Source organism: Pogoniulus pusillus, chromosome 8 (genome assembly GCF_015220805.1).
Source record: "Pogoniulus pusillus isolate bPogPus1 chromosome 8, bPogPus1.pri, whole genome shotgun sequence".
Taxonomy (NCBI): Eukaryota; Metazoa; Chordata; class Aves; order Piciformes; family Lybiidae; genus Pogoniulus; species Pogoniulus pusillus.
In genome coordinates, this window is record NC_087271.1 from 21,655,208 (window position 1) to 21,680,001 (window position 24,794).

At 39.8% G+C, this 24,794-nt stretch overlaps 1 protein-coding gene across 17 annotated transcripts in view; it reads left to right on the plus strand.

Annotated features, from left to right (window-relative positions):
* BEND5 (BEN domain containing 5) overlaps positions 1–24,794 on the plus strand; it is a 1,203,882-nt gene that overhangs the window by 347,243 nt on the left and 831,845 nt on the right. The window contains exon 2 of one of the 17 annotated variants that reach the window (XM_064147565.1): positions 2,410–2,470. The exons of the other annotated variants lie outside the window; for them this stretch is intronic. Within the exon in view, the coding sequence (XP_064003635.1) occupies positions 2,442–2,470 (29 nt within the window). The 5' untranslated portion in view covers positions 2,410–2,441. The remainder of the gene's footprint in view (positions 1–2,409; positions 2,471–24,794) is intronic. 17 annotated transcript variants of the gene reach the window in all.

Here is a 24,794-nt window from a genome sequence, read left to right on the forward strand (position 1 = left end):
GGAGCCATTGTAGTGGCTCTGTGTGTGTTTTGTGAAGGAAAAGGTGGTACAGTTATAAATTTTCATGTTTCAGATTTTCATAGAGACTACTATTTCATAGAATCATATGCCAGGAAATAAAGCTGTACATATTTCCCATGTCTTTAATCCATAGCTTGCTACTTATTTCCCTATTATTCTAGGAGGCTGGATGATCATAAGGTAAAGAATCACTGTATAATCCTATTATATCCACCGTTTCTTTCAAGATTCACTCTTTTAGACAATTGTGTAATTACTTTTCATTCATTTCCACCACTTATTATGGAAACCTTTTCTTTCAACATCCTTGAAGCATTGCGTACGATGGGATATCTCGTGCTAAGAATAATTTCCCCTTGTAAAGCTTTTGAAGCATTATAGAATCTCATTTTTTCTAATCAGCACTCTAGTTTCTTGTGGGCTAAAATTAGGCTTCCTGTCTCTGGCATGCGAGGCGTCAGCGTGTGTGACCTTCAAGCTGCCATCCGGCCTTGAAGTGCAATTTTTGCACTGGGAAATCTAGAGGCAGCAGCTTTACCCTTTTTTTCTTGCAGCAGCAGCCAGATCATCAGAAACAGTCAACTGAGCAGCAACTGCAGGCATCTGACTCGCAGGAAGCCATGTTGCTGTGGCGCACAGAGCTTGCTCCAGTGCAGAAGCGCAGACGTAAAACAGGGCTGAGCCTCCACTGCTCTGTGCATTCTTGCAAGGTGACCAGCCCAGAGGGTTTGCATGAATATTAATGGCTAATCTATAGAATGATGAAGAATCAATACTTAATCTACATGAGGATAATATTCATTCTTGATGCGTTGTAAAGCTTCTGCACTACAGTGTCTGAATTTCACTTACATGCTAAACTCATCTACAATCTCTCTCCTTCTGAATAATGCATATATTACACAGCCTGTTGCCTACAACAGATTTATGACAATCTCAGTGCACCTATGCAAATCTTTTTTGGTTTTAAGCATGAGGCACTTAATGCCTTTTCGCTGCTGAGGGGGAAAAAATCATTGAGCAGAAGTGGGTACCAAAAGGTTTTATTGCTCACGCTATATGCTACTCTTACTAACTTTTGTATTAGTTCCACATTGTATCTGGTCAGTTAAATGACCATTTTTGCAACACTCTCAGCAGTTTGTTCACTGCTTCTACAGAATCACATTCTTTGTCCTCTTTTTATTTCATGTACCAAGCTCAGCAGCTGATAGTAACAGAACTGACGTTACAGCTTGGTAATCAGCATTTTAGGTGATTTTAATGATGATGGATGAAGAAGAAAAATGGCAAAAGCATGCCTTCAGTAGTGCTGAGCAAATATGACATGCAACTGATACACAGAGCTTATATTACAGATCTGTCAAATTACCCAAGGATAATTTGGGTAGCTGGCAGATTCCCAGCTCATCAGTTCAGTAGCGCCGGCAACACATGCCGGTTAGTTTTGCTTGGGCTCGACATATAAATGTCTGACCATCACCAGAGCAGCTTTAATTGATAATGGACATCTGATTTGAAAATAGGTGTGTTCCCCTTTAAATGGTGGCTGTCACATCACATCATGTCAGATCACATATGTCATGTTCCATTAAATCACATTATATGCTGGCATGAGGCAAGATAGCATGATGAGGGACTAATGCAATGTGACAGCTAATACCTGCTAACAATTTGAGTGGTGGGTATCAGACCTGAAGATGTGCCAGACTTCAGCTGAGTGTTTGTGAGAGAGAGTCTTTGGTCTTTACCCAAAGATCAAGTTTTTCTTCAAGGGGTAACTTAGCAGCTGCCCAGCTCCATATTTATAACTGACAGTGGTGTATTTTATAAGTGGCTCACGGCACCTTAAGGGACATGCAAAGGGAGAGATTAAGGTCTGTCAGAAAATGTGCATGCATTTGACATATATAGCTTTTGTTTCTCAGCTATTGGCTCATTTTAGGTGTCAGTGTACTCTGGTAATCTGCCTAATAGGAAAACTTCATTTATGAATCAGGTAAAGCCCTACTTAGTTCAAGAAAGTTCAGCTGACCGATCTAGAAAACGTTCAATAATCTGCAAAATATGCTGTATTGTTCTAATGATCAGATGAAGTTTTCACACTGTGTTTACACAGCACCCTCTGGGATCTCCACAGGTTAAATTACAGTATATGCAAGAGTGAGTTATGACTTGAGTAAAGGCAACAGGGAAAGCGTGGTACGTGCAGCTTCCATTTTTCATTGCTTGCACTACATTTGCAGCAATGTCAGTAACACAGACCTTGGGGAATCATAGTCATTGCTAAATCACAAGGGAAATTTCTCATGTAGCTCTTCCCAAATATTGATTGTTAGGCAATCTTTGAAACCTGCTATGTAAAGAATATTTTTTTTTCTCTTGTAGACTGTGGGGATGCAAAGGTTTCTAAGTTAAACATGAGGCAAGATAAAAAGTCTCCTAATTGGTGAGATTTTGCCTCAGGATTGTTGTTGTTGCTTTTTGTAGAGAGTCTCATTAGAACCCTGAATAATTCCTGTGTCCTTCATTATCTATTGAAAGAAGTGATTGGCTTGTGGGGCATTTTGTCTCCAGTCCATTCTTTTTGGGTGTTAATGGGGAAAAAGATGAGTAATTTTCCTGAATTGCCATGGCATGGTGATTTGGAGTATAATTTAAAAACCTTGGAAACTCTGCATCAGTCATGCAGATACAGTAATTGCTGTGATAACTGGTTTTGGGTTCTTGTTTATTTTATGAAACATCAAGAGTTTTGTGATCCTTCTTGATAACCTTTTATCTTGCACCATACCTATGTCATCCTGCAATTCACTGAGCTTATCATTTTCTGAACAGGTAAGTCTTTTAGAATGATCTTAAATTCTGGTTTCCTTGGGTACCTTAGGAACAGTTAGAGTGGTCATTATACTGAGAATAACCATTTTTCAACTAATTAAATTGATTCTGATAACTCTCAAACTGCCAAGACTTCAGCTTTCTGGAGTTGCTTGTGGGAAATGCTAAATGGGCAGTGATCATTAATTATAGATTTTCTCCCCTTGCTGGGGTTTACATTAGTGGGGTCTGTTTAGGACTATCTTTTGAGACAGTTATTTGGAGTCTGCAGCTTGTGTGGAGTGCAGCAGGACAGAGTCTGCTGTAGGTTAGACTGAATTTATGTTTCAGTCTTGAGTAACCTTTGTGTAAAGTTTTAGAGACATCATTTCTGTATTCGTTTCCTTGTTGGCTGTGCAATATTAGGCTCATAAGTTCATGGAGTAACAGAATGGTTTGGGTTTGAGTGATCTTAAAGATCATCTAGTTACAGCCCCTCTGCAATAAGCAGGGACACCTCCTGCTACACATTACACAAGGTCCCATCCAGTCTCAGTGTGAACACTTCCAATAGCTTCTCTGGGCAACCTGTTCCCCTACCTGAGCACCTTCATGGGGAACAATTTCTTCCTAATGTCTAATCCTTCCTAATCTAAATTATTTTTTTTCCATTTTGAAGCCATTACCCTGTATCCTATTGCTACATGCCTTTGGGAAAAATCCCTTTCCAGCTCTTCTGCAGATTCTCTTAGAATCGTAAAATCAGCCAGGTTGGAAGAGACCTCCAAGATCCAGCCTATCCCCCAACCCTAGCCAGTCAACTAGACCATGGCACCAAGTGCCTCATCCAGTCTTTTCTTGAACACCTCCAGGGATGGTGCCTCCACTACCTCCCTGGGCAGCCCATTCCAATGCCAATCACACTCTTTATGAAAAACTCTGTCCTAATTTCCAGTCCATACCTCCCCTGGCACAGCTTGAGGCTGTGTCCCCTTGTCCTGTTGCTGACTGCCTGGGAGAAGAGACAGACCCCCACCTGGCTGCAACCTCCCTTCAGATAGTTGTAGATAGCAATGAAGTCACCCCTGAGCCTCCTCTTCTCCAGGGTAAATAACCCCAGTTTCTTCAAATACTGGAAGACTGATATAAGGTCTCACCAGAGCCTTCTCTTTGAGCTGACCAACCCCAACTCTCTCAGCCCAGGTTAATAGGAGAGCTACTTCAAGCCTCTGATCACATTCATGGCCCTCTTCTGGATATAATCTAAGTTTCATGTCCTCTTTCTGCCAGGTCTGCAGAGCTGGACACAGTACTCTAGGTGGGGTTTCAGAAGAGCAGAGCAGGATAATTATTTCCCTCAGTCTTCTAGCCACACTTCGAGTGGAAGTTAGTATTACACAGCCTAGGAGATGCACTGATGTTACAGTTGCTGAACTCTGTCCTCTCTTACAATCAGTGCAATTTGGCAGGGGAGTGGTAGGAGGGCTATTCTTAGTTCTGCCTTTGATGCTGTTGTGATGCTATGGTCCAGTGTTTTAGGATATTGGTATGCTAGAAGCTAAGGCTTTCTTCCTGTATCATTGGAATGATGGAAATGAATTGAAATGTTTCCCTGCTGCTGTGTTCAGGTGAGGTAAATTCCACTCAAGTCTCTGGATCTTGTGTTTCCATTTGACATAGCTGCTCTGAAAGTCAGTCATTTGCAGCAAGTGGTGTGGACTTTGGGCTACCTGCAGACAGCACCAGATGTAGGTCCCTGAGAAGACAGCATTTTTTATAAACCTACATGCCTCTCACTTTTTTGGTGGCCTGCCAAAATCTGTGCACTGTGCAGAGTAGATGGATTTTGGTTGGACAATTTTCCTATTTACTATTTCAAAATGTTGGGTTTTAGTTTTTTTTTATTTTCCCCCCTCCTATTAAGTGTGGGTGGTATAATTTGTTAATTTAATTTGGTTATTTATTTATTTTCACTTCTAATTTGTGTGTTCCTAGAGGCTGTGGTTTGTGCATGCATCAGATAACTGCGAACAGCTGTTGCATTGCAGAATAAAGAAAGAACGAGAGAATAGTGACTTCTTGTTTTCAGAATATTTTAAAAGTCTATTGGATTTAAAGTATTTCATTATCATAAATACCAATAAGTCCTTTTGAGGCTGTGTTATGGATGTGCAGGCTGAATGGTGGTTTAGTCTACCAGCAGAAATACTGACACTGCTCTGGTTCATATCACCAGCGATTTGTTATCTGTCCAGTCTCTGGTGCATATTTTTTCTTAGTCACCACAACTCTACAAAAGCTTACCATCTCTCATCTCCACTCTTATCTGCTACTGTACAACCAGATCCTGCTCCTCGCTGCGAATCATATTTCTGTCTGTCCCCTTACCCTTCCCTGCAGACACTCTGAAATGCCTGGTTTAGGATTGCCACTTCAGCTCTGTCTTTCATGCATTTTCCATTTGAATGGACTACTTCTCCCTGATGTATACATTCTAATTCTGCTTATTAAAATAGGGGGAGATCATCTGAATATATTGTTTTCTTTCAATTCCTACCAGGCCATCCACTATGCCTTGCTAGTTTTTCATATTCTACAAACCAGTGTACACTGCATATAGATAAAGGCACAAAATATACAGTGGTATATGGAACTTAACTGTTGAACGAATCATTTGCAGAGAGCTATTTCTATTGTATGGTGATTTAAAGACATTTTAAATGATGTACCAAAGTAAATTTTAGTGCCCTTGGCACTTATGCAAAATAATAATGCAAAGCAATTCTCTTAATTTTAGTGGAATTACAGTACCCTGTGGGTAAAGGGGCTGAAGTTGGCCTACTGAATTATTTTAATAGAATTGTTTTAAAGGCAGTGTCTCCTACCTCAGAGTTAGCAGCCTGTGCAAAGAAATCTCATTTATGCTGTTAACTGGCTTCACTGTGGCAAGAACTGTATTTTGGCTTACATGTACTGTGTTTCTACAGCAACTTGCCTGCTTCAGTTCAAAAAAAGAGTCTGCTTTGTCAGTCTGTACGTTGAGATAGGTATTTGGGAAGTGAGTACTTTGGGCCAAATGGTATTTTCCTGTTCTGATGTTATTTCATGTTCTGCATCTCAATTACAGTAGGTCCTATGGAGATAACTGTGTGCAAAGGATCACAGTAGCAGTGGGATAATGATGAATGTTGAATGGCTGGCAGCAGTAAAAGCCCCAGGTGATGGGGATGTGTGCAGTATGCAAGTGCTCTGTGTCTAGATGGAAACATTTATACAGTGATTACCAAGAACTCAGGTGCTTTGCTATGACTGTTTTAACCTCAAAACTGTTAGCAGAAAAGTACAAGATATATAAGCTGCATTACAATTTTAACTACTTCTGTACTTCAATTATAAACCACAAAATATTATTATTAATGTTTTCTTTGCTGGCTTAGTACTTTATCATGCTGTGATTTGCAATTATCTTTTTCATTTGGTTGGGGTTTTTTTTGTTCTTGCTTGAGACATGTAGGGTCATAACTGAACTTAAAAAAACATTATTCCTAAAGAGAAGGGATTGATGTGGTGTCATTCAGCAATCTTGGGAGTTCTGTTCCAGCAGCACCAGTGTGTCACAAGGCTTTTTCATGTGTATTATTTAATTATAAAGGCCTTAATTCTTAAGTTTGATACTGCTTCCACTGTTGCTTTTTATTTACTGTGTAAAAGCATTTTTGGTGTTGGCTGAAGGCTTAGTAAGAGGGAGAAAGAAAGAAAAAAAGAACGATGCATCAAATTACAACATGATTAACTGGAAGTAAAGTTATGCAATGTATTACATTTTATATCCTTTGTAGTAATGCCACTGCTTTTAAGCATGGGAAATGTCGACCTAAATTCTATTATGTTTCCCTTAAAATAAGGCTTTTTACTTGAAACATATCAAGAAATGTTAGTGATCCAGTTAGCGTTGTAGTACTTTTGTAAGGTCTTAAAAGTCATCACAAAATGCATAAAGGTTTGTGTTGTTTTCATCTTGACAGAAAAGTGGCTTAGGCTCAATCTCTCTATTTGTTTTGAAAAACTGGTTTACTTTTACTGTATTGCATTTCTCCTTTCCTACCTCTGGAAGATCAATTGCCAGAGATACATTTAGATCAGGCAGTGTCCTCCAGCACCCTGGCTGGGTGTGCCAAAGGATTAGCTGGGAACAGAGGTTCCCCCTGCTCTGGAGATGCAGGTTCAAAGAAGATCCAGCTTTAATCATATAGGGGAGAGTTACCAGGTAGGGAAGTAGGTCTCTTGTCAGGAGAAGTAGCTCTGTTTTGACATCACAGAGTGCTGCAGTGAAGCTTACGTGAAGGTAATGCTGGTGAGGTATGGGGACAATACAAAAATGACTGCTGTTGGTGAGCCCATGAATGTACTTCTGTACAGTATGCTGGCTACAACTACCTGAAGGGAGGTTGTAGCCAGGTGGGGGTTGGTCTCTTCTCCCAGGCAACCAGCAATAGAAAAAGGGGACACATCCTCAAGTTGTGCCAGGGGAGGTATAGGCTGGATGTTAGGAGAAAGTTCTTGACAGAGAGAGTGATTTGCCACCCAGGGAGGTGGTGGAGTCACCATTGCTGGATATGAGTTCAAGAAAAAATGGACAAAGCACTTAGTGCCATGGTCTAGTTTATTGGCTAGGGCTGGGTGATAGGTTGGACTGGATGATCTTGGAGGTCTCTTCCAACATGGCTGATTCTATGAATTCAAGAGGCCATGTATTGTGATAGAAGAAAGCAAGGTGTTCATCAGTGCTGTGTTGTGCCTTCTGTTTTCTCACTGTTCCTTGAGTCCTGTGAAGAAAATAAGCAGCAAAGATTTCACTGTAAAATGAAGATTTCCTTATTTTCATATTGCAAAAAAAAAGGGGATAGGTTAAGATTTAAGCATTGAAGTATTTAATTTTACAAACTTGGTGCTATTTTGGTTTGCCTTGTATTCTACTCGTTGTGATTGTCCATGGCTCCCCATGTTGTGTGTGTGTGGTATGTGTGCTGTCCAGAATGTTACTGGGCATCTCTGTAGATGCTTAAACACAGCTACTGGAGTTTTGCCAGCTTCTGTTATTGGTCACACACAGAGAATGACAGTAGCAGACAAAGAACCTCATGTGATGTTTTATTGATTCATGCATTTGTGTGCTAAATGTTTCTCTTTAAATGTTAAGTTTTTGTTGACTGCAACACAAACATTCTCCTAGAATTATGTATGTGTAGTCACCAACAAGAGCATCCTGAAAATTAGTAACTTATTCCTATGCTCCTTTTTAAGTTCTATTTGTAACATTCTGGCTGTGATGCTAATGCTTGTACACATGCCATGGTACAACATGAAATTGCTGCGAGAGATTCTGTCAGTTTAAGTTGTTTAAATTAGCTAGTGGTAGTGGCTGCATAGTAAGCTTATCCCAGAAAAACTGAAAGTACAAACACAATCAGATTAAAATAGCTTTCTTGTATTGCATATTCTGAAATACAGCACTGGATACATATGAACATGTGTTTCTATGTGCACAAAACTTTACAGAAAGTGATTAAATAATCTCAGTTTGTAATAAGGTTTGAGAATTGTTCTTTTATTAGGGACATCAAGAAATTTTGTGTCTGCTTTTAAAAGGAAGCAAATAAAAACTGTGTGTTGAGTGGAATACCCGACAATTCTGCTGCCACCTTTTGATTATATCCTGTAGCTACAAGTAGTAGCTGAAAGTCATTTAATCCAAAGTATCGAAGCTGGAAGTATATGTATACATCTATAATGGAATAATTATTTAATACACTGATGCCAGAATTTTAACTGAGTAGGTGGCCATCTTAGACACTGCACTTGAGGTATGGCTTTATTAAGCAATTTGGTTCAAACTCTGTAATAACTTCTACATTTAAAATGAGAGGACTGATAAAAACGATAAATAAGTAATGAATCGCAGCTATGTTATATTCATTTTCTCAACTTACCAGCTCTTTACTGCAATAAATTTTTGTTAAATGTAGTTTAAGTCAAGGTTGCCCACCTTTGCCATTAAACTGATCCAGCTCGGTTGCTCTCTGTTACCTGCTTTCTTAGAGACTGCTTGGCAATTCCTCAAGTGGCTGCAAGTCATCCCTAGGGACTGAAATGTCAGCATCTTCTCTCATGTTTTATATGAGTGTCCTATATGTTGAGGTTGCATATGTGTGTCAGGCTGTGTGATGGGGCTCTTCTTTTGGATGGACAATGCATCCCACAGTGGGGAGAATGTCCTCTTTTTGAGCAGATGACACATGCATATCCAAGCATATGATGTGTGTAGTACTCACGTGCTGTCTTAAGGCATTAGAGAGCCCATCTATTCCTGAAATTTGAGTGCCCAGTGACCTGTTCAGTTTGGAAGAGTTGTGAGGTTGGATGTAGTGCTTTCTAAAGTATGAAGTCAGAATGAGATTCTGACATTGAACTCAGGTGGCAGCTAAGACTTCCAGGTCTGGTGCTTGTTTCTTGGTTAATCTTTAGTATTCCTACGTTGCCAATCCATACAGTTTAGCATGCTGTGACTAAAAGATCTTCTAGAATTAGTTCTTTGGCAACTAAATAGTCTAATGGAAGATGTATAAATAGCTATCTCAGAAGAATATTATTTAAAGAATGTTTATTCTATGAATAATTTGAGTCTTTGGATCTGTTGCCAGTAGGGACATAATGAATTATTATATTGTGAAGTTAATTTAGCAAAAAATGACCAATCTTCACAGTGAAATGCCTTGCTATGAGGCTAGGGATCTGTGCTTCACTGAATCATAGGCCAAACTCACTGCTGCTGTGGAAGACTGTTTTATCTTGGCAATACAGATGCTTAAACTTGCTAGAGACCTACTATATACTAGTCAAGTGTAAATTTATATAGGATTGAACCAATTAAAGGGTTAATCATCTCCTTGGGCTTTGATTAGTTTTTAGAGTAGCGGGTATCCAGGAGCCACAACTGTTTCAATATAGTATGGTTGCAGGAAATGTTTGAGGGGGGCTGCTGGCAAGGGGGACCGTGGCAAGAACAGAAGCTGCCTGAAAGAGAGACCTGTGTTTGAATCGGTGACCTGTGCTTGGACTGTTTGCTGGTATGTTAACAGGCAGAAATAGATATTTTCCAGGTCCTGCTAAGAATGGGAAATAAGACCCTTGGAGCTCTGGAAGTTATATGTCAGGAGAGATTAGCGAGAGCTGAGACTTTATGGGAAAATCATTTGAGAGGGAAGCCATGGTCCCCCCTGCAGCCAGGCCAATTATGGAGCACTACAGCAGCAGCAATATAGCAATGGTCGTGTGGAGCCCAGAATTCATCACTGTGGTTACCACTATGGATAAGTAGTATTGTTATTAATGAATCTAAAACTCTTGTCAAAGCTAAGGATTGCCAGCGGGGATGAAATGCGGGAAGGGAGCTCTGGAACAAGCTGGAGCAATCTAAGAAAGAGAGGTGGAATCTTGTGTGGATGGCCTTTTGTTTTCAGGGCACATTTTTGCCACAGTACATGTGAAATTGGGTTTGTAATTCCTGATAATGGGTGATGCAACCGATTGCTAATAGTCCGAGTGGAAATATAATGCACAGAAGTGCTCAATTATTTCATAAGTCTGCCTCATGAACAGATTTTGCTCATTTGCAGCTGAGTTGTTTGTGCTTCTGTTTATCTCAGATACCCATTACACTTTCATTTACACTGTGACAGTGTTTGGCTATATCTGATTCTCACCAACTCAAGGCAATTAAAACTGCTGGCCCAGTGTCACTTGTCTCAAAACATGCTCAGACATAGTACAATTGCTGCATCTTTCCTCTAAGACTGAAATGTGTGTTTAAAGACTTCAGCTACAGTATGAAATAGGCTGTTTAGAAAAGGGCTAGATAAATGGAATTGTTGAAAATAAGATGAAAAATTAAGTGTGGTGCTATCACCTAGCTGTAATGATACCTGCTAAAATACATACCTACTGGTAACTAGTCTGTGAAAGCACAGAGATATGTTATTTATCACAAAGTGATAAAGATGACTTGGAATTTGAGTGATGAGACGTGAATGAGACATGAACGTATAGAGCCTGGGGGTTTTATTTCTATTGAAGAATAGCATGTCTCTAAGTGAGAAATGAATGACACAGCCAGAAATGTTGACTGCTTCAAGGTGAAGCAGGTCAGCTGGGAGAAACCCTGATCAGAGTAAGTCTGTCAACTGTGGGGAGATACCTTTCACCATCTCCTCCTCCTAGGAGTACTCTTATTTTTAATGGTTTGGGTTTTGCCATCTCTTAATTTTCTGCAGTGATCGAGCCATTTCTCACACATCAATTTATTTCCTTGTGGAAGGTCTGAATTGGCTCAAATCAGCTGTGGGGTTTGTAGGATGGTTTGGGGCAGGAACTGTAGCATGCCTAGACCCTGTGATAGAGCATCACTGTGAGGCCTAGCAGCACTTGGAATGAATGATATGAAATTTCAGGAGACCATGCCTTAAGAAATCATTCCTTATCTCATCTGCTTCAAAATAGTTGACTGTACACAAGAAATGTGTAGTTCTACTCACCAAGCCGAGTAGTGTTGAACTTTATGATGTCTGATGCTAAACATTCACTGATTGTCATTGGTGCTGCTCCAGCTTTGGCACTTATGCCAACTGCATTTCCGTCTCTGTGAAAGGTAGAATTCAATAACATGTTATAGCAAGAGATGAGGGACTGAGATAACTGTTAATATCTCCTAATTTTATAGTCACAACTATGAATAAATTGGACTTCTCAAAATCTTTCCTTGAAGTCTCTGTTCAGCAAAACTTGTAGGAATGTGATTAACTTCATAAACACGCATTTGAATTCCAAAGTGATTGAAATATGTTTCTGTGTTCTATCGTGCAGAGCTGGATTGAAAAGTGACTCTGTCTTCTGTTATGCAGGCTCAATTTAGCAATGTATTTGGATATACCAAGCAGCAGGCGCCTGGCCTGTGCATGCAGTTCTTTAGCAGCTACCCCAAATGAACAATTTGGCGAATTCCATGCTCCTAGCTTTCAAGGTAGACTTCAGATACCAGTGAGACCAGATTGGACTGACTGCAAAAGAGCCTGTACAATAATCTTCTGTCTTTAACAGAACAATCAGAACTCTTGCTTGTGGCAGACAAAGGTTTTCATTTCTCATCTAATGGGAAAAGTGTCCACTAAAATATTTCAGTCATGGTTTTGGTTACAACCCTTTATTCTTTCAACATACTTGTAAAGATGTACTGGACAGGGACAAATACACTGCCTGAATCAACTTTCTAATTGGCTTTGAAACTGTTCTTTTCAATTTCTGCTCTGTATTTCAACCCAAAATTTAATTTCTGGTTATTTAATATTATTACAGAGAACTTGGGTTTTATACAGCCAGTTTTTGCTTTACCTATCTTTATGGACTAACATTAGGAATGTTTCTCCCACATGTTCATTAATGAAAGCTCTCACAGCTTTCACATTCAAATAATTTAGTTCAGTAGATGATGACTCAGATGTATAAACCACTTGTTTCTTTTCTTGCAATTACCCAGCTGCCAGGCCATAATAGGATCATTCCCTTGGATGTTTCATCTTAGCTTATACCCCGCCTTGCCAAAATAGCCGTATCACTTACACTATACTTAATTTCTGAGAACGCAGCTACTACATGAGTCATTACAAAATGAAAGTCTTGCTTTAGGACATCTATAACTGTTACAAAATCTTTTTTGGGGATATGAGTGTGTGCGTGTGTGTAAAATCCAGTGATCCAATCTGTCAGCTGCTTCAGATGATGTAGCTACTTCAAGGTTAATACAGCTTTTGATTTCCCTCTTCAGCGCAGGATTTCTTGTTTATTATGAAGAATTAGAGAAGGTTCACAGCAAAAAACTCTTCTGACTATATTGTAGTTGAGAGCAGGGCAGCACAGCCTCAGTCATATCAGATGTTCCAAATCAGGTGTGTCATGCTCATCATTTGTCACTTCCAATATCTCTTGCTTGTAAGCAATAGTTAAGTTACTGAGTTCTTTCTTAGTAATGGAGAGATTTTAACTTGGGAATGAATTGAAAGGGGCATCTCTCTCCATGAAGCCACCCTCTAAAAACCTTCTCTCGAGTTCATCTCTAATCTGTCTCCTCCATTACCAAGAAAGAAGGAGGTCTCAGCTGAGTTCTGGAAATTGTGCATGTTCCAAAGGGCTCAACTCCTGTTACACAGCCTCGTTTTGAAGAGCCAAAGACAAAAGTAGGTGTTCTGGGAAAGGCAGCTATGCCCCACACCTACTGCCTCGTTAGGTGACAGCAGAAATTTGTAATGGAAGCTGCCTCTCTAATGTCCCCGAGTAGTGTAATGTGATTCTGCTGAAGCTTTGACTTGTCACTTTTTTTTCAGAGTAAGATCTGAAATACTTGCTGGATGAGATGTGATCAAAATATTTTGTTACCCTTACTCTGGTAATCTAATTATCAAAATGCAACATGACCCCTTTTTCTGCAGATAGCATCCAAACTGACATAATCTGCCTGGAAAAAAAAACCTAGCAGTTAAATCACATAAAGCACAAAGAATTTATGACCCCAATTTTATTGATTAGGAAGATAAATATCTACTTCTCATACATTCTTGGAAATTTTGTTTTAAATTATATGCTTGGCAACCCAGCATCCTATTGTTATCATATTGAAGTACTTATTAACCTACAGAGAAATGCAGAGTTATTTGGACATTGTTCTCAAATGTTCCTATGAATGTTCACGTGGAAAAATGAGCCAGAGATTTGTGAATTGCAACTCTATATGATTGGCCTGGTGTTTTTAAATGAAAAACATGATAAATGGTGATCTCCTGGATTCTTTAATTTTCTGTTGTAGGTTACATGAAGAATACATTTAAATATAGATATATGAGGGGGAAGGATGAATGATTTTAATACCTTTAAAATCGCTACAGTCATGATAGTTTTGCACAGTGTCTATTTAACTAGATTTGACAAAGGCCATGTATAATGCATATCCTGGTGGAGGTTTTCATCTACAGTCTCTTAGTTCAAAAAAGTGGCTTTCTTGCATCAAACTGTTGTTGGCATCTGTCGTAATTCAGAGTTATAGTTTTCAGTTGTTCTTCCCAATATCATCTTTCATACTATTTTTTGAATGAGTCATGGAAAACACCAGAGAAATGTCTGTGAGATTTTCTCCTTTTGGCCCACTGTCAAGGTTAAATGCCTAATTTCACCAGGTCCAGGGAAATATCATAGAATCATAGAATCAACCAGGTTGGAAGAGACCTCCAAGATCATCCAGTCCAACCTAGCACCCAGCCCTAGCCAGTCAACTAGACCATGGCACTAAGTGCCTCATCCAGGCTTTTTTGAACACCTCCAGGGACGGTGACTCTACCACCTCCCTGGGCAGCCCATTCCAATGGCAAATCACTCTCTGTGTGAGTCACTTCCTCCTAACATCCAGCCTATACTTCCCCCAGCACAACTTGAGACTGTGTCCCCTTGTTCTGTTGCTGGTTGTATGGCAGAAGAGACCAACCCCACCTGGCTACAACCTCCCTTCAGGTAGTTGTAGACAGCAATGAGGTCCACCTTGAGCCTCCTCTTCTCTAGGCTAAACACCCCCAGCTCCCTCAGCCTCTCCTCACACGGTTTGTGCTCCAGGCCTTTCACCAGCTTTGTTGCCCTTCTCTGGACACATTCCAGCATGATGCAGCGGCATGGATCTACTTTCTAGGGAGCTTTACGTTACACTAAGAGCCATAACTGTTGCCTTGTATCTTTTTATCATTGTTAATTCAGGAGCTAGTTAGTAGTTTGGCTAGAGATGGAGAATGCTTAGGCTGGCCTGCTTCACTAGCAGATCATGCTGTGGCTGTCACGTGAACAAATTCTAATGCTATCTTAACATATATGATCTTGTAAATAAAGGCTGTAGCACAATGTATGAATATGAAGGAGCTAAACTGACTTTTCAGTGATCAGCTTTTCGAAGTTGATGATGTGTTTAGGAATCTGGTGTTAGGAAGGCAATGTGCAGTTGGCAGATATGAAATGCAGCTAAATAAAAAGCCTGTTATTGCTTCTGCTTGCAAAATGCTGACTTGAGGTATGAAGTCTCATGATTTTCTCTTTGTATCAGAGAGAATGCAGTGACAATAGCAGCTTGCAGTATAGTTATCCTGCTGAAGCTAATGGCTGTGTTATCCACTTCTCTTGGGCTCAGTGAGCAGCAATAAGGTATCCCCTTGTTTAGAGATAGTAGAAGCCATATGCCACTGCAGGGAATGGTCTGGGAGGAGGACCTTACAAAGCCTGAGTCAGTAAGATGGGTTTTCCTGGGAATGGTTGAAGTCAAGGCTCCCTGTTAAAACTGTCTGTACGAGGAACTACAAACAAAGATCTATGCAGAGAAGGAATTGACATGACAGTGTTCTCCCGAGTTTAAGTGCCTGGACCTGGAAAAGGAGCCTATCCTCTGCTTACCAGGAAGAATTAAAATTAACACTAGCTTAAGATTATGGAGGACATATCAGTCACTAGAAGGAAGTAACTGGAGTCTGGTGCTACCCAGATTTTTGTGTGTGTGTGTCTATTATATTAACAAGTAAATTATCATTGCTGTATTGAAGGAAGACTATGAGCAGTCAATATATGCCTGAAATAAAAACTGACACTCAGGTGAAATTATGTTGGGGACTAGTGGTGTCATCCTCTTTGTCGTTTGCACAGAGCAACAACAGGACTTACCTATATATTAGAGAAGAGGTAAAATGTTGCCCAGCTATATCTCTACAGGGGTGACTTATGCATAAGGAATGCATGGGAAAAACACTGGTTAGTAGGGCTGGATGTGTGGACAAAAGAACCGAGGGAACACATTGGAGAAACATCTGTGGATGGGTAGTACAGGTGTGAGAAAGTGCACTTGAATGTGTGGTAACAATAAAGGTTCACTAGATACTTTCTGTAGATGCTTAGCCAAGTATGCTGGCACAGCTTTAAAAAGAACAGGAGTACATCGATAAGGGTTCATGTGTGGGTTGTAGGCAGGATCAAGTACAGGAGCTCCTGCTCCTGCAACATCTTCCTACTTGTGTGTGTATCAGATGTGGGAGAGTTACAGAAGTGAAGACTTCTACCTTTAAGGTGTGGATGCCTCTGTGCAACAAATAGGTTTGACCTCACCCTTGCTGTTTGCTGACCAGCTCTGAGGTGGGATTTAAAGCAGTATGGATCAGCTTCTGTTTGTTCTTTGTACTTGGGTAGACTCCTGGCCTATGAGTATAGTTGTAGTGTTCTGGCAAACCAACAGCACTGCACCTGCACCTTGTAAAGCATAAAAGGATGCTGTGGGAGAAAGGGTGTTGTAAAAGAAACTCAGTAATTCTTCCTTGTAACAGCAACCCTTAATGTTGTTGCTGCACTTAAGAAAATGACATAGATAGCTGTTGCACAATAACAATCTCCTGCTGCTGCAGAAGTGTGGAAGAATTTATTTTCTAGGCAGGAGACATTGATCCTGTGGCAATGCTCTGGTGCCAGAACCTTGTTTTCATCACAAAGGAAAAATGATAGATGTGTAATCATTTAATTTAGGGTGCTAAGAGGTGTTAGTTGCTCATTCTACCAGTATTGATCTAAAGTGTCTGACTGGCTAACCCATCAGACCTTTTACAGTTCCAAGTAATTCGAGACCAAAGTAAAAGTACAGTTTTGTAAGTATGATGTTTCCCAATTATGATGATGTCTCATAGAGTGCCTATTTTAATGGTACAACCATGTGTGGTAGTTTGAGGGGTTCCAGGTTATCCCAGACTCCCGCAAAAGAACTAGAGAGACCAAGATCCATCCCAGGCTGTGAACTGGTCTGCCCTGGATATCATAACCTTGTTCCTCCATCCAGTAAATCCTGCAAACACTTTAAAAGTCAGCAGCAAGGTCAGTTCATTCTCTTTTCTCCCTGCCTCTCCAACTCTCCACAAGGATCCTTATCTTGTAAGCAATACCCTGTAGGTCATTGCTGTCAAGACCATGGGCTGATGTGAATTTTGGCCTGCTTGGGCCAAATGGGAGATGACGAGAGATGGGAGAAAATGAGCGCTGGGCTCTGGTGGTTGTGATATGCTTGGCTAGGGGGAAGGTTTTGGAGGAATTGTCGTGCATCCTGTATCTGAATTAGATGTTAAGGATTCATGTATGGCACATCTTTTCCTGCACACTTCTAAATACATGTCACGGAGGGGGACTCCGACACCTACGCTGATTAGGCAGAGGGGAGAAATTAATTAATGCGAGAGGATATTTATAAAAATATATATATTTATTCCAATATTTCAACTCTCCACACCCCCAACCACTGAACTTTAATATTAAAAAGATTCTTTTACATGGTTATGAAGACATTCTAGGATATATATCTACAAACATCTATAACTAGCAAACATTCAAACTATTAACAGAGAGAGAGTTTTCCCCGCAGCTGAATGCCACTTGGGGTCTTATACTATAATCTGCTTTCTGCTTTATGGCAGAAGTAACAGAAATTACAGAGGCATTCAAGTGTTTACTCACAATTGGGATTAATAAGAAATCACCCTCCGGGGCTGTGTCACAGCCTGTTGCAAGTGTCCAATTCTTCAGGGTCTCTGCCTGTGGACTTTGAGGCTGGAATCCTCCAGTGTCAGGGGAAATGGCAGACTCTGACCTTGTGCTGCTGATTTCTGCTGGCTGCTCTCTCCAGGGGTACGCAGGCAGGCAAGCAAGCAGTGTGGCAGAGAAGCAAGTAATGTGGGGAAGTCTGCACATGAGCCTGTGCACCCCTATTTATTAAATGTGGGCCGAGAGTTAATGATCTCATTGGCCACTCGAATGACCAATCAGGTTGGCAGTCAGCCAAACCTTACCACACTGGGCAAAAGGCACTTGCCTGGACTATCCCAAATATGGGGATCACGTGGATTTACACTAGGGAGACACGAGCTGGGTGTGTGGGGGCTTACACAATCAGGTGTCCTGGGCAACTGACTTCATGGCCCTGGTCTCTTGTGCCCCTTTGTGCTTGTTTACCCCTGGTGCAGGCGGAGAGACATGTCCAGGCAGAACAGGCATAAATAAGCCTGCTTTCGGGCCTACAGGCCCTCCACAACAATACACCCTTTCTGTATTTTCATCTCCAATTCAGTGGGAGCCTTATTATTTTACTGCCCCTTTTCCTTAGAAGAAGAGTAAAATGAGGTAATCTCAGTCTGGTGTGCTCCCAAAAAATATCTCACACCACATTAGAAGTATAGAATGGTTTAGGTTGGAGGGGACCTCAAAGATCATCCAGTTCTAACCTTCTGCCATAGGCAGGGACACCTCCCACTAGAACAGGTCGCTCAAGGCCTCATCCAAAATGTCCTTGAACACCTCTAGGAAGGGAGCAGCCACAACATCTGTGGGCAACCTGTGCCAGTGTCTCACCACCCTCACTGTCAAGAACTTTCTAACATCTAGTTTAAATCTCCCTTCTGCCAGTCTAAGCACATTGCTTCTCATTTTGTCATTACAAGACCTTGTCAATAGTCCCTCCCCAGCCCTCCTCTAGGCCCCCTTCAGATACTGGAAGGCCACACCAAGGTCTCCTCAAAGCCTTCTCTTCTTCAGGATGCAAAACCCAAGCTCTTACAGCCTGTCCTTGTAGCAGAGCTGCTCCAGCCCTGTAATCATCGTTGTGGTCCTCCTCTAGACTTGCTCCAACACTTCCCATGTCTTTCTTGTGCTGGGGGCTCCAGAACTGTACACATACTCCAGGTGGGGTCTGATGAGAGCAGAATAAAGAGGGAGATTCACCTCCCTTGCCCTGCTGGTCACACTTCTCTTGATGATGTTGACTAGTCATTATGAAGTTATGGTTTTGAACAGGCCACACATTTTGTAAGAAACCAGCTTGAAAAAAAAACCCAAATCCAAAATCAAATTAAGAAATTAAGAAAAATTTTGAAGTGTTTAGCTGTGTTTCTTCCCAACAGTTGTTTTAAATTGACTGTGCTTGGGCTCTCTTTAGTTGCAAATATCTGCCTGGGATGATTGATTTTTCAGAAATAGGATACTGGGCTCGTTCATTATTTATTTATTTCGACATTTTAGTTTGCATCTATGCTTTTTTTACATATACAGTCTCAAGAGGAGCCCTTGATTATGGATATCCATAATCTATCAAGAAGGAAATAATTAACATTAAAAGAATATGCAATCTTACAATAGGTAAGTGTTAGAAAACATGAAAAAGCAAGTGTAAACCTTTTTAAGGATTTCAAAGGAGTAGACTTTGGTATTTGTAAATTCAAATTAGTAGGATCTAAAATTAGTGAAAACACCATTTAGATAAAGTTTGTGTTTGAAAGCAGTTGTGTGGGAGCATTAACTTTCACAAAGTTTTAAATATATCAGAAAAGAAAACCCTCCAAAACTAATTACTCACCATTTTGCTTTCCACCAGCTTCCTTGAAGAATGAATAAATTGCCCTCTTTAGGTCCTTTTCTACAGTTTATTACATGAAAAATAGACCTTTTTTTTCTGCACAACAGGAAAGACTGAAGGCCTGGTTTAATTTTTCAGGAAACTCCCTTTATTTTTGATCCTTTGAAATTGTAATGATAATACATTTTCAATTAAATATGAACAACTCTCTATGCATCTCAGCATGAAACACAAAGGGATTTTGGGACCCTTCCAATTACGAAGGCTTGAAGATTTTTCTTAATTATTTAACTTATACAGTATTTCTTTTTCTTTAAAAAAGGTTTCTTCTAACATGGAAGCAAATATAACAGTGTTTTTTGTCCTTTTGAGTTATTTATTATGTGAAGTCTGGATGGAATATTATGGCAGATCTTTAGTGCTCTTTTGCTGTTGCATTCAGTATCTGTATTGTTGTCCAAGATAAAGATTTTTGTTCCTGAAGAAAGGACAAGGATTAAATCAAAAGTATAATAAATATACGTGCAGTTACTTTATCAGTAAATCAATATTTTCATTTCATTGCCACAAAATAACTTTGACGTCTCCTTAACCAATGTGGGTAGTCAGGATCCTTTGCACAATATCCAGTCTAGCTCTGCCGCTGTAATACAAAGTGCTGATGAGCGAGAAAAAGCTATTTTAAGTGCTACAATGTCTAAATATGACTTTAAGTGACAACAGTTCAAGATAGCCTCAGGTTGACAGACACTGTAGCTATGTGTTCCCTGGATGTGAATAGCAGAGCATAGGGAGAGCAACTAACACATAAACACAGGTGACAGGATCAGTACCAAATCATATTTGATTGATACCATTTAACAGTTACTGCTTTCTGTCTATCAGTCACATGAAAGACTCAATGCACTAGTAACACTCAATATGGACTTTTCACTCCGTGCTCTTAAAGTGCTGTTTCATTAAAGAGCTGTCACCTTCACAGCTGAGTAGAGTTTGAAAGTTCAGGAGTGCTGCATCCACCTAACTCTTAACACCTTGGGCTGTAGCAGTTGTTGCAGAACAGCACGTTGTGGATGGATTGTACATATTTCTGCTTTCTGATTTTTGAATTATTCTCTTACAAATAGGAAAGTAAAATTATTTGTTCTCCTTATTTTGTTCCCCCCATTCTCAACAGACATTAGTGGAATTCATTCTGCTTGTAATATTGATCACTCTGTCCATGTCGCTGATGACTTATAGAAAAAATGCCTGGAATGTTTCATTTGTAACTTTCTGGTACAATAATTTAAAAACCACAATCTGAAGAATAGTGTAGAGGCAGTGATATGTTGCTTCCAATAGTATTAATCTCCACTTTGTTCTACATAGTGTTAAGTCCAAGGTGGTGCTGAGACTGCGCCACCCTATTAATGGCTGTTTAATAATATAGGTGTTTCCAAACTTAAGATTTCTAAACTGTTACTTTAAAGCTAAATATAGAACCAGTAGCAAGGAATTGGATTTTCAGTCAGAAAACTGCATTTCTTGTAGGGAAATAATTATTCAAAATCCATAGGTGCTCTGTAATGGATTTATCTTTCCGTCCTTAGACAGCTAGGAGTGAAAATCACAACAGTATTGTTGGAGCTTTGACATTTTTCAGACTTTGTAATTGATATCTGTTGGTTTAGGGATTCTCAGTATGGATGTCACTGTTTATCATATTTAGTGGTAAACTTTATCACTGTATATATCCTATTCTCTACTCAGGGCATGGAACATAGAGCAGATATGTTTCACAAAGACAAATATTGCTGATACTTTTAATATAGCCATATTTTGTTTTCATTGAGAGAAAAATGCACAGAGCTGGCAAACTGTTCACTGTGGAACTCAGAGGTGTTCTTTTCCCTCGTTCATCAACATGTTTCACACAGTCTTAATTTTTAGATATGGGTTAAAATTATGGCTTGGCAGATTGTAAAATCCGGAGAAGGGCAATGAAGCTGGTGAGGGGCCTGGAGCACAGCCCTATGAGGAGAGGCTGAGGAAGCTGGGTTTGTTTAGCCTGGAAAAGAGGAGGCTCAGAAGTGACATCATTGCAGTCTACAACTATTTGAAGGGAAGTTGTAGCTAGGGGGGTTGGTCTCTTCTAACAGGCAACCAACAACAGGACTGGACACAGTCTCAAGTTGTGCCAGGAGAGTTGTAGGCTGGATATTAGGAGGAAGTTCTTTACAGAGAGAGTGATTGGCATTGGAATGGGCTGCCCAGGAAGGTGGTGTAGTCACCATGCCTGGAGGTGTTCAAGAAAAAACTGGATGAGGCACTTAGTGCCATTGTCTAGTTGATTGGATAGGGCTGGATGATAGGTTGGACTGGAGGATCTTGGCAGTCTCTTCCAAACTGGTTGACTCTATGATTCTAAAGGCTGTGGATGTTGTGGTCAAATATTCTGTTCATGCCAGATCTGGATAGTGCTTCAATTATGGGGCATTTCAAGTTTCACCAAGTATAAAAGCTTGTTAAGGCAGGTATGCAGTTGAAGTAAAATTTGTATCACTGCAGTTTCTCACTTTCAGTTTGTGGGAATAAAAATCTCTTTCTTTCCTTCTTTCATGAAGTTGGTATTATGCTAAGTAGGATTGAATATTTTTTTCCCACTCAGCTGTATGGCAATGAGTTTTGTGGTTCTCTTCCAGCAGTGAGAAAGCTGCTGTCCTTGTGCCCAGTTTGGTAGATATGTTTCACTGCTCTGTGGAAATGCTGCTATTGTAGGTAGATGGAGCACAGAATCATAGAATGGTTTAGGTTGGAAGGGACCTCCAAAGATCATCCATTTCCAACCCCCTGCCAAAGGCAGGGACACATCCCACTAGAACAGGTCACTCAAGGCTTCATCCAACCTGGCCTTCAACATCTCCAGGGAGGGAGCATCCACAACCTCTCTGGGCAACCTGTGCCAGTGTTTTACCACTCTCACTGTAAAGTACCACTCAGGGCTAATGGCTCCTTGATATAGTCCACCAAAAGCTATGAGAATAAAAGGCTCTACTGAATATTTTATAGGTGGCTTGTGGAACAAGACACGGCGTGCTTTTGTTGAACTGCGATACTGGGAAGATGCTGCATCATTATGCTTTTACTCATATTTCCAAGAGTTTATTCTGCTTTCAAATAATTCAATCCTCAGATAAAGTATTTTGGTTTTGTTTGTTGGGTTTTTTTGTACATGGCTGATGACAGGTACTTTCCATTAAAGATGCATCTTGCAGGTGGAAGTGGACTGTAAAATATGTTGTCATTTGAGCTATGTAGTTCTGCAAGGAATCTAAAGGGACATACAGCCACCAGGCTTGACAAAAGCTCATGTATTTAGGTATTTGAATGGCCTTGTGGAAATTGGAGTGCATACATTAATACAAGGAACCTTATTGAAATGGTTGTATAGATACAAGTTTCTGTCTGTTACCCTAATGGTATGGAAACCTGGTTTGGTATTTTCTAGTTAGTTTTATGCTTAACAACACTATGTTTTTCTTAAAGTATATATATATTTTTAAATTTTTTTGCCAGTGAAGGAATTTCTGAAGTTAAACTTCAAATAAACAATTTTGAAGATGAGAATGCACAAAAGTAAATATTCTGTGAAATGTCCTGTGAAGACTGTGGTCTTTAAACATTCTGCTTTAAATGGTGGTTTTAAAGATTGGCTACTCTACTTTTATAGATCATGTGTGCTGAATATCCTTGAGTTACTCTTGAGAGCTTTCATTGATGACAGTTTGGTTTAATTTAGTTACCACTACAAAGAGATTATGTTGTCAAGAAGATATCATTGGAGGTTTAGGGATTGCTGAAATCCTTCTGAAATGAAAAGTAATATACATTGGAAATTTCGTTGATAGTTCCTTCATGAAAAAAATCAACCACAAGGGAACTTCTTTCTTTTTTTTTCTGGACAAAAGAGAGGGGGAAAAAATATCTTCTCATGTGTTGCATTTAATGAAAACTGAAAAAAACCCCAAATCTTTCCACCCCACCCCCCCCCCCCCCTTGCCAAAACAAAACAACCCAAGAGAAAATAGGAGAAAGAAAGGAATAGGAGATGGGGAAGGGAGCAGAAGCTACTAGTTTAACTCTTTAATACAGAAACCCATTTTTTTCCACTGCTATAGACCATCCAAACTTATGTTGTTGTAAATAGAATGATAGTTGAAGGTATCTCCCTGTCTGTATATAATTTGGCTTGTTTCTATCTATGCACATGTGACCAGGTGTATGTGCTTAGTTAATTTCTTCTAAACGTTGTCCAGTAGATGATGCAGTGTAGGCATTGACATAAAGTCAAGCCTAAACCACTGAAGCATGCTGAAGGAAAGATGCTTCTCTGCCCTTTTCAATGGAGCCTTTATTTTGCCAATGATGAAAAAAATACAAAACCTGTGCAAATACTTTTGTATGTCTGCTTTGCAAACACAACCATAAAATAAATCTCACAAACAGTAAATTTACAAAGCTGAAATGTAATCTGCATCTTTGTAGGTACCTCTGGTTTGAGTCTTCTTTTAGATGTAATGCAAGTTCAGCAATTATGAACAATGAAGAGTTGATAGCTTGACAAATGCTGTTTCCTACAAGGAGACAAAGTACAAGACAGAAGCACTTCTTCAAGTGTCCAATCAGTATGGATTTCTCTGGTGGTAGAGGAAGACCCTTACCAGAAATGAGAGTTCATCTCCCAGACCCATTAAATGTGTGCGTTTGCAGAATGGTCAGGATCCTGTGTAATAATCATGTCACCAGATAATGCTAACGATTTTGATAGAGCATTTGTTAAACAGAGACAGTCAAGATAGACAAACATAACAGTGTTATTCTTAAATTGACTGAAATGATGAACCCAACACTGAAATACCTTGTCTAATTTAATTTTCTAGATCTCCTATTAAAAATATGTGATTCACCTGTTTGATCTGCATGAGTAACTGTTTGAGCCTGCTTTGATATGTGTGGTCATAGAATCATAGATTCAGCCAGGTTGGAAAAGACCTCCAAGATCATCCAGTCCAATCTAGTACCCAGCCCTATCCAGTCAGCTAGACCATGGCACTAAGTGCCTTATCCAGTCTTTACTTGAGCACCTTCAGGGATGGCCTCACTTGAGAATTCTTAGTTATCAATGGAAATATATCTGTAAAACCTATGAAACTCATGATTTTATATAGCTTTTTAACAGAGATTTTCAGTGGTAAATAGTTCTGTCTAACATAATCACAACTAAAAATATTTTAAAAGGTTAATGACATGTTTCTAAACCAAAGCTTTTTGTAACTTCTGGGTGCAATAATAGTAAATAATAAGGTGAGTATGGGTGAGTTTTGCTTTTGAGTTTTGATTTTGCTGCATTTGTCTGGAGAAATTTGATTCACTGTCCCAATGCTAAAATAAATATAATCCTTTC